The sequence below is a fragment of the Punica granatum genome, chromosome 7, assembly GCF_007655135.1.
Source record: "Punica granatum isolate Tunisia-2019 chromosome 7, ASM765513v2, whole genome shotgun sequence".
Lineage (NCBI taxonomy): Eukaryota > Viridiplantae > Streptophyta > Magnoliopsida > Myrtales > Lythraceae > Punica > Punica granatum.
The window spans coordinates 28,495,757-28,507,180 of record NC_045133.1 but is presented as its reverse complement, the minus strand read 5'-3'; the positions used below and the strand labels follow the sequence as shown (position 1 = coordinate 28,507,180).

The following is an 11,424-nucleotide window of genomic DNA, read 5'->3' as shown; positions in this document are numbered from 1 at the left end:
TATCTCATTTATTTTTTTATGTTTCTACGTAATTTTAATTGCGAATTTTCACATAGAAGTAAAAATTCTTCAATGAATATAATATTGACAGAAAAGTCTATAATTTCTACACAAACAACATGGATTGTTTATCATATAATTTCGCCTATAAAAAATTCTAATAACCCCTTTACCAGTAGAGTTTTTAAATATATCAATTTGGTTAATATTATATCTCAAATAATATAAACTAGATGCAGGGCCCGTGCTGTGCAAAGGCTAAATTTGATAGGGATCCTAATAAATCAGTGACTACTATTGAATCAGACATAGAAATAACATAAAATTATGACTATGATTAAAATTTGTCTACTAGAATTAATTTTAAAATTTTCATTTGCAACTGCATATTTGATTAAATTTTATTTCTTATCAATCTTGTTCAATTTTTTTTTCTCATGAAATCAATATGTTTACAAAAGAAAAGTGAGTCATGTAATTCATCAGGTAGACCCTTTTTCATTCTAAGGGTGTATAATACCACAACAAAAGGTGAAATTTACCTTTTTAAAAAAAAATATATGACTTTTATAACCAAAGAAAACTTTGAAATTTAGAGCAACGTTATCCAATAATAGCGCACCACTTGTCATTTTATGATTGACGGGAACTTCAAAAGTCATTCAAGCTCAAATCACCTACATCCTACGTGGCATCGCTTGGAGACTTGATCCTACTTTTATAATTATATATAGATGTTGTTATAATAAAAATAAAAAATGCATTAAAACAAATGGATTACACTAAGTAAAATAACCAGTGCACGGTGAAGAAACTAATTATAAATATGAAATAATTGCCCAATCTTATGCATTTCAATCAGTTGTTCTTTTATAATAATACACTTGTACGTAAAATACACATAATTTCATAATATGAGTAACTGTAATATTTGGAAAGGTCGTTACATTTCACATAAAAAGAAAGTTCTTAAAATCCAGTCCTAGAAAAAGTATAAGAGAAGTCATGAAGATTGGGAGATGATGGTTACCACTTAAATAAGACTAAATATTTCTTAATTTTATTAAATACAAATATGTATAATAGGGATGAACTTGAATTGAAATTTCATTATTATATAGTAGTACACGTGTAATGCACACACCTACCTATTAGTAATTTACTAAAAATTGAAGTAACTTACTGCCAAATGAAGTAATTTACTTTTGTTGTATGGTGTAATTTTTTACACTATAGACCTTCCGCGTTCAGCTAAATTTTGATGAGCTTCAGTTCATGGAGAGAGGTCTCAGTCAATCAATCAATCCATGAAGCAATTTCAGTGATTTGAACATTAATTATTTACTTTTGTGTTTAGGAGTGTGTACATATACCAAGTATATCCAGAACCGATCGAAACCTACCCATTAGGGTATAGTTCGGATAGCTTTTATTGAAAATAGAGTACGGTCCAGATATTAAAATAATAAACTAGTGAAAATAGGTTCCGGTTTCGGTTCCTGCATATAGGGTATTCAGAACCGTAACTAGAACCAGTATCCGGACTCGATAATAATTTCCCATAGTTATATTTAGATATATTTCCCCCTTTTACTTTACCATCTTCCCCTATGTCTCTCTCTCTCTCTCTCGTAAAAGCCTTGCATTCCTTATCGTCGGTAGCTTTGGTTTGACAACCTCGGCGTGTCCTCGGTGAGGCTTAATCTTATTAAGGATGTTTAGTTTTATTGATAGATTGACGAGACATATTATTCTTTGTTGTAAATGTATTGTAGATTAATATAAATCTAGACATTTTGTTTTGCGTGATTACTAATTATGGATTAGACATTTTCGGTTTTATTTAACAAGAGAAAAAAATTTACGGTTCCAATAGAGTATCCGGAAAGTGTGGTATAATACAGGTTCCGGTTCCATGACTCAATAAGGTAGAGTCCAGTTCTAAAATCTTGAAACATGTTCTTTACATAGTAGGGTCCGAGTATCATAAAAAAAATAGGTTTTTGGAACTCAAACACTCCTATTTGTGTTACTTTTCCTCGACTCTAAAAAGTAAACATTGGAGTACAAACAGGGAAAAAAAATCGTTGAAATAAACCGACTGTGGCAATGGGCATAGATACTCATATCATTTTATTTGGTTCATTAACGAAGTTCTTTTTGAAAGATAATTGAATGGGAATACCTTGTCACAGTGGCAGATAACGTGGTTGGACTAATTCATTAAGTCATCATACGACATCCCTTTCATATGTCAAGTAAATTACCGAAATACTTGCAAGTTATATGGGAAAATCATCTTTGAATGACTAATAAGGCAAATTCTAATTTGATCAATAAGTGGTATCTATCAAAAGGAGGTGTAACGCAGTAACGCACGCCTTATCTGTTGATTTAAAGATCGCAGGTTCGATACTTAGTGAGATTAATCGTGTCCCTTTATTAGTTATTTAAGATATCTCTTTTATTTTACTAGACCTTTAACCTCTTTTGTAATAAAAAATAATAAGTGGTAGTTATCATATCGCATAATTTTTATTGTTTCTGCACACTATTACTGAACTCCTCAAGGAGTACTAAAACAAAAAATAGTTTGTCCAATCATTCAAAACTAGAGGAATAACTTTGATGAGTATTTTTCAATTTATTCATATGAATAACCCGGGTGTTCAAGTCTGCGTGGCATGTGTAGATGAAATGTCAAAACCACGCATTGCCATATGAGAGTTGGTGTTGAGAGTTTGTTGTCCCACATTGAAAAATATATTACAAATTTATTGGTTTATAAGAGACATAATAACACAACCTATTAGGTCTAGTTATATAGTTGAAGATGAGACCAATAACTTATGGAACATGTGAAAATTTTACAAATCTCAAACAAAATTAGCATAATGGAATTTATAAGAAAATAAGAAATCTCTACTTCTAAAAAATCTCTACTTCTAAATTTCTCATTCTATTCCTTATCCCCAAAAAAAAAATGTTATCACCTTGAAAAGTATGACTATCGTACTTTTTTCTAAATATAGCACGACTTTCTAAAAACAAGAAATAAAAGCACGACATTTGCATTTTTCTTAAATATAACACGACCTTTGGATAATATCATAGAAAGATAGAACATTTGCACTTTTTTCTAAATATAGCATAACATTTTAAAAATAGTACGGAAAGGCACGAACTTTGCATTTTTTTTAAATATAGCACGATCTTTGGATAATAGTATCATAAGACATGACTTTTATTTTTCCTAAATATAACACGACCTTTAAATATAACATAGAAAGATGCGACTTTCAGGCACGTTCTTCTTTTTTAACTTGCTAGAATGGTAGGTAAACTTGAAGGTCATGCATTTCTATGTTATTTCTTAAAGGTCGTGCTATATTTAGGAAAAAGTGAAATGTCATTCATTTCTATGCTACTCTTTAAAGGCCGTGCTATATTTAGGAAAAAAATGCAAAAGTCGTACTTTTCTGTGCTATTTTCTAAATGTTGTATTATATTTAGGAAAAAAATGTAAAGGACATGTTTTTTTAGGTGATTAACCCAAACAAAAAAAATATCATTCTGTTGAAGTTGTGGACTTCTTCAGGATATTTTTCTTAGAGTATAAATAAAAGATTCAACATTTTAATAAATATTCCTCTAGTTTTGAAAGATTAGGCAAAACTTTTTTGTTAAAACTACTTGAGCATTTATAATGTAAATGGTATAATAAAATTACAAGATAGATTTTTTCGGTGGATAAAATTATATGGCAACTGTTAGTCTAATCAAAGATTTGATTTTTTTTTCGGTTATAAAGGAGGCATGAGACCTAAAACAATAAAATAAAAATCCTAAATAACTCATAAAGGGGCACGAATAGTCTCACTAGGTATCGAATTCAAGACTTCTACGTCGACAGGCGATGACATGCACCACCGCGCTACTCTCTTTTGAAATCAAATATTTGATTTTGCCTTATTATTTAATTATACAAAGATTATTTTTCATATACTTTGTGAGTATTTTTGGCAATTTAAATTGTTAAATTTTTTTCGATTACAAAACTGTTACATTATTTTTTGCTGACTTGGGGTGTAAAAGATACAACAGTTTAATAAATATTCCTCTAGTTTTGAAAGATTAGACAAAACTTTTTTTTCAGAACTACTTGAGAATTTATAATGATCACATGATAATTTTTTTTCCGGTGGATAGTGTTAGTCTCATCAAGATTTGATTTTGCCTTATTATTTAATTACTAGGGCAAAATGCCCGTGGAATGTTGCAGGACTGAAACTTATTTTTATCAATAAGATCGTAGTCGTAATTTATGCAATACTCAATATAAACAATAACATCAATATATAGTAATTGAATGGGCTATTAATTTTTAGACTTCTTACAAGGTATATTAACTTATATAGTTAACGTGAAGTAAAAGTTAATATATTCTTATGCTTAATCCAAATTTTATATTTGTAATAGTTACATTGTCATTTTTATTTATTTATTTAATTTCTTTGAATACTGATATTCATTAGGTTATTGAAATATAGAAAATCACTATGATAGGCTATGACTTATTACATTGACAAATAATTGTCATCGAAACTATGTGAAATATAATATATTAAAAAAATGAAACTCAATAAGAAAAAGGCAAAAAAAAAAGAGTTTGCCAATTTTGTTAATTATTAAATTTATTTTTTTAAGAAGACTCATTTTTTTTTTCTGGGATGTGTACCCTAATAAGAATGATGCACTTTCACTTCTCTAAAATAACGATTTGACAAATATAAATCAGTCGTCAATTTAAAAAGATATATGTTATTTTAAAGTCATTTCACGAACTTTTTCTTGGAAGGATTTAGAACTGCAAGGGAATAAATTAGAAATGTTCAACCAATGTAGCTTGGTTCAGTTGATTTTGGCACTTGTTTATTGTAAGCAACGGGAACTCAAGTCTTGTGTGTAGAGAAAATTTATGAAAATGTGAATTTTATCACTTAGTAGGCGACTCAACTCGAAATAGATTAATCGGAACTCATTGGACTTTAAAATGTCATGATTCAAAAAAAAAAAATGATAGAATATGTAAATAAACAAATAATTTTATTTATTGAGTCGACTTTGAGTATTGTGTGGAAAAAATTCACAATTGAAGGAGTTTTACCACTTAGTGAACCGATCGGAGTCAAGTCGAATTTGATTTGTCATAACTAATTGGACTTCCAGATATAAAATGTAGGATAAAAATCCGAAAGAAATATAGAAAATGTAAATAAATAAAAAATAATAATATTTTAATAATAAAAAGATTAGAAAAAGAATACTGTTGAGAGTTTGGAAAAGATGACTACTCTTTCTCTTATTGTTATGGACCATGTTTTATTCTTTACCATAATATAAAGATATCTTTCATATACTTTGTGAGTATTTTTGGCAATTTAAATTGTTACATTTTTTTAGGTTATAAAATTGTTACATTTTTTTTTTCTTTTTGCTGACCTAGGGTGTTAGGGCTTCATTCAACTAATCTTAAGGTCTACTTGATCGTGAGCCTTCATGAACCTTCGGTGACTCAGGGAGCGAGTAATCATGCCAAAGTGCTCCAGTGGTCCCAAGGGATTTGAACACATGACTGAGTGAATACATAAGCTCCTATTTAATAATTAGGCCAAACCATTTGGGATTAACTGTTACATTTTTTAGATATATACATATACATATATGAGATTGATGACATAATGACTCAATTATGAAATGGATACTTTGGCTAACTATTCTCGTACAATAATTTTAAGTTCTCCAATTATGTCATTTTAAAAAAAAAATTGATATGAGTTTTTTGAGCAATATTTCTCTTGTAATTTCTTTTTTTTTTTCGATTACAAAGGAAGTCCAATGTCTAATATAATGAAGAAGAAATCATAAATAACTAATAAAATGACACGAGTAATTTCACTAGATATCGAACTTGCAACCTCTGGATCAACAGGTAAAAGTGTGCACCACTACGCTACACATTTTTATTAATGTAATTTCTTGCTTTAAGGACAGCAATTAAATCTTGAAGGAAAATTAATTATTATGGAAAGAAAGGATCTCACTCCTATGTAACACACACACTCACACAGGGAGAGAGAGATCTTATTGAAGAAAACAGAGTCCCAAGTTTACTATGCATTATGCCTTTGTATGTAAAATACACATAATCAGCTGAGCTCCCAATCCAATCCAATCCTAACTACAAAGCCAAAAAGCTTCAAGCTGGTTCAGTCTCGTAACCTCACGCTCAACACACTCCCCTCCCACTATTAACAACAACTCTTTAATTACCTTTTTTCTTTTTGTAATTTAATTAGAAGAAGAAGAAGATAAATGACATCTGTAAATAATAAGATGGCTAGTAGCTAAATACTCTTGTTTCTACCAGAGAGGAAATAACCCCGGGGACGTACGTACATGTAATCATCAGACAGTCCCTCTGGCAGTAGTAATCTCCTCTTTCATTAACTACACCTTTATTTAATCTCTACACAGCCCCCTAAGCTTGCCTTCTTAACTCCTGTGCACCGATAAATGTCCCATGGAACCCATACGGTACCCGAGATGGGAGCTCGATCGAGGCCTCGAGTTCTAGTGTCCTCGCATTCACTATCCGAAGCTCCGATCTCCATTCCTTCTCGTCGTGCACGAATGCCAGGATGTGCCCCTCGTCTTCTTCATCATCCTGATCTGACAACTCCTCAGGGCGGCTTCTCGGAAGAAACAAAGGCTCTCCGCCGTACCTCTCCTCTCCGTACGTGTACTTCCACACTTCCCCCGTCGACAGGTCGACTTTGGCGAACCCCGACACTTTAGGCCATGGCTCTGCAAGGGCCAGGTAGGCGTACCGAGTTTTTCTCCCAAGCATGTTCCGGTTCACCATGCCTGCCTCCAGGTTCACCTGCTCGGACTCGCAGATTATCGGCCTACGCGTAGACTCCCCGGTCCTTAGGCTCAGTCTGATTTCCGACAGGACACTCTTTAGGTTCTCATCCGATTCGTTGAAGATTGAATCGGGTGGGGTCATACACGACCCTACCACGACTACTTCCTCGCTCTCGGGCTCCTCCCACGCGTTCCACACATGGAAGCAGAAGCAATCAGGAGCGTCGATCCATCTGATCCCCTTGGCATCGGTGGCATTCTTGTCCAAGATCCCGAACCGGGACATCTTTTTCTTGTCATAGATTACGGGGGACCCGCCACGGATTAACTCCACGAGGTTGAACACGACCTGCTGGTCCGGGATGACCACGAAGCGTTCGGTGATGGCGAAGTCGTGGATCATCGTGGGCATACAAAGGGGAATCTCGACGTCCTGCGACTTGTTGCCATCTGGCGAGAATCGGAAGTACTTGAGGTACGGCTTCTTCACGACGTCATAGCTAAGAGCAAAGAGCTCCTGAGAGACTGGGTCGATCTTAGGGTGGGCGATCATCGTGGAATTGAGCTGCCCGTTGAAGTCGTAACGCCCAACTGTCGTTAGGTCACCCAAGGGAGTGACCAGGACATGGTACGGCAAATCATCCTCGGACATGGCGAGTAGACGGTTGTTGAAGTAGACAAGGCCCGCGTTGGCAACACCGATCCCGTGGGTGTGATCGAGAAGCCCAAGAAGCCCGCGGGCATAGAACAGCAGCAGCCTGGCAATTCCAGAGTTGCCGTGGAGTTCGCCGATGGCCTTTGGGAAGACGGGACGGCCCAGGGCCCGCTCTTGGACCATGCGGTGCGTCTCAGTGAATCGGCAGGTATAGCTGGAGGAGCCATCGCCCTGGAACCGGACAGCGTGGATCATCCCGTCACCATCGAAGAGATGGTGTCCCCCAGCAGGCTGGTGAAGCGGGTTGGCACCATTGCGCACGTAAACTCCTTGAATGCAACCGGGGATCTTTCCGGTGACAGGGAGGGAGTGGCAGGGGGGCTGCTCAGGGACGGGGGCAAAGTTGCCCGCAATCTGGACGCGAGGGTCGGTGGTCTTGGGGAGGGGGTGCTTCTTCTCGTGAGACGCGATGGCAGCCTCCACCGCGTCCAATGCCAAGGCAGCGGCCCTCTGAAGTGGGTTCCAGTCCCACTGTGACTGCTGCTGATGAGTGGAAAATTCCTTGTTTTGCTTGCGGGGGCAGGGGCGGGGACGGGGACTTGGACTGGGAGTGGTAAGGGGAGGAGTTGAGGTAGAGGGGACCGGTTGATCAATTAATGTAGGAAGGCTCTGTTTGGGGAAGTGAAAGGAGGCGGAGGCGGAGGCGGAGGGCGGGGGAGGAGTAGTCTGAAGAGAGCAGCTTGTTATGTTAATGTTGGGCTGCTGCTGCTTCTTCTTCCGGCAGGGGTTACCCAGGGCTGAGCAGGAGCTCGAGTACTCTGTTAATAATGAAGAAGAAGAAGAAGAAGAAGCAGAAGGGCGGCAGCTTGTGTATGGCTGCTTGACCCAGGAAACACTAACAGGGGACGCTGCCATAATTAAGTAGTAAAATTAAATGAATTCTCTGTATATCTTCAATTCCTAAACGTTGATTGATAGATGGAAAATGTGGATTTTTCTCCAGGGGAATTCGACAGACAGAGAGAGAGAGTGAATCTGAGTGAAGAAGGAGGAGGAAATAAAGAGAGAGAGAACTTGCCCCAAAAATGAAAAAAAGAAAAAAAGAAAAAGAGTGAGAGAGTCAGACTTAAGACAGACAGAGAGAACTAGAAGAAGAAGTGAGTCGTCGAGTCGGGTTGGCTGGCTGAGATGGAGCGGATCTTATATGTGTATATATAGGGGAGGGCAGGGGAACGGAAAGCCATGGGAAGGGTACGGAGACCCCACCTAAATAAAATGGAAAGGGAGCACCCCGTGTCTATGTGATACATACGTATGGAGAATATGACCAAATATTCGATCAGTACTAATTATCGACGTTGAATGAGTAACAACTAATCAAAATATTTATAAGTGAAAATTTATGAATTCATTATAGGTTCAATTTTTCACTTTCATGCATTTTAATTGTGTATTACATATCCAAATAAATGAATAATACTCACTAAATATTTACTCGAAAAATATAATCTAGGGCCCCATCTCACATGACGCCCCCCTCCCCCTTCCCCTTTTTCTATTTTTTTTTTTAACTTTTTGTAAGTCTCAATTAAAGTCCTTCGGAGTTATTATTAATTTATATACATTAGGTCCACTCAACATGATAAAGAATTACGATGACACATTTATTACTTTTAATTCAAAATATTTGCTACTTTTAGTACCAGTAATCAATACAAGCATTTATTACATTTATTTTCAATTCAAGTGTTTCAAATACTTAATATAATCACAAATAGTTCAAATACTAAATACTTTGAGCTGAATCATCAAATTTATCACTAGGCACTAAGTTTGGTTAGAAGTTTCCTAATTTATGAGATATATTTTCAGGAAAAAATGTAAGATATTTATAGTTTGGCCTAGACTTTATGTTGTTTAAAAATTAAGGAAGAAAGCCACTCATAATATTGCCTATCTCTCACTTTCTAAAGAGAAAAGAAGAGAGGAAAAGTTTTATTTTTGACACACTGCATGATCATGTGCAATTTGTCTATGAACAATTTCTTCGTTCGATATTACCCATTAAAATCTCTTTCTTGCTTGGAACATGCATCAATTAGAGAATCTGTTAATATTTCGTAATATTATGTTACACAATGAATAGTGTATATAACACTATGACGTACCCGTCTTGAGACAAGAATTATTTAGCTGTAGCTTATAGGAGAACCTTTTTGAAATTGACTTGCTATTGTTCGTCCATGCATATGGTATAAGCAATAGCATGTATATAACACGAGATAAGATATCAAATGAAATAAGATCAGACATTGAATATACGTGGTAAAACCTCTTCTAACGAAAAAGGAGAAACGTCCACGGAGCAGAGTATGAGAATCCACTAGATAATGAATCGAAGATTACAGTCCTCATATATGTGTCTCATCCCATCCCCTATTACAAACCCCACACCGGCGATCTCTCAATTCTCTACAAGTTTCTCACTATAATATCTTAGAGTTACAGAGAAATTTTCCCGAAAGAATTTTAGAAAGATCCACCATCACTATCCCCGTGATACAAGGCTCTCTCAACCAGCCCCGAGAGGTCGAGGTTTCAAAGCAACTAAGGCTTATTTTACAAGCCGTATATGACCCAATTGATAACATCTAAAAGATATATTCTAAAGATATCATAATATCTCTCCAAGAATATTTTCCTTCGAATATATTCGGAGGTTACAAGATATCTTGAAATATATGAAATAATATTTCTTCTGATTTCTTCATCGTTTACCGAGCCTTCAAGATTGCGACTTAATGCACGACACACCCAATAACACTCCACCTTGGCTTGCATTCAGCAAAGCATCATGACAGTCAATCTTCTCGCGATCACAACTTTTTTGTTGGATCTCCAAGTATCCACCTCGAACCGTATTCGCCTTAACGCGTTTCGACACATCCATGTGTCTCCTGCTCTGTTACAGTCCCCAAGGGCTCCACCTCATTTGTCGTTGCTCGGGTCACGGCTGTCGGGACTTCTCCTCCTAATGCTCCATCAAGGCCATGCTTCAACAATAATATCTTCCACTCGATCTGTACAATCCACTGCCGCTTGATTCATCAACCTTCTCAACCTTAAATCTCGTAATCGGCATCTTCAGGATCCAATTCCATCACATGGGCTCTCATACCAATTGTTATGATAAGATGCCTATAACACGAGATGAGATAACAAAGAAAATAAAATCGGATATCGGATATACGTGGTAAAACCCTCCCAATGAGAAAGGGAAATGTCCACGACGCAGAACAACAGAAGAATCCATTAGATAATGAACCAGAGATTACAATATTCGGAGATGTCTCTCATCCAACCCCCATTACAAACCCTACATTGAGAAGAGCCTAACTCGATCTCCCAATTCTCTTTAACTTTCTCAGTCTAATACCCTAGAGTTATAGAGAAATTTCCCCGAAAGAACTCCAGAAAGATCCACCATTACTATCCCCGTGATACAAGACTCTTTCAACCGGCCCCTTGAGGGATTGGGGTTTCACAACAATTGAGGCTTATTTTACAAGCCGCACATGACCCCATTTATAACATCCAAAAGACATCATAATATCTCTCCAATGATATTTCCCCATTTGAATATATTCGGAGGTTATAAGATATCTCGAAATATAAAAAATAATATTTCTCAAAATTTCTTTCTTGTTTACCGGGTTTTCGAGATTGTGGCTTAATACAAGATACACCCAACAATACCTATAAAGAAGAAATCGACAAAATTTACGTGATTGTAACATTTGTGAAAACTTGTGTGCTCGATTGTTACATTTTTTTTTCTTTTT

General features: G+C 36.0%; 1 protein-coding gene across 1 annotated transcript; it reads right to left on the bottom strand.

The window, feature by feature from the left end:
- Positions 1 to 6,372: 6,372 nt before the first annotated feature.
- Positions 6,373 to 8,772, bottom strand: LOC116212886 (9-cis-epoxycarotenoid dioxygenase NCED2, chloroplastic-like). The gene has a single exon (XM_031547618.1). The coding sequence runs from the start codon at positions 8,495 to 8,497 to the stop codon at positions 6,542 to 6,544; it is 1,956 nt and encodes a 651-aa protein (XP_031403478.1). The 5' UTR covers positions 8,498 to 8,772; the 3' UTR covers positions 6,373 to 6,541.
- Positions 8,773 to 11,424: the final 2,652 nt, after the last annotated feature.

What these genes read in the sequence shown, in the direction of transcription:
- LOC116212886 (XM_031547618.1), bottom strand. Translation starts at nt 8,497, where the DNA reads ATGGCAGCGTCCCCTGTTAGTGTTTCCTGGGTCAAGCAGCCATACACA.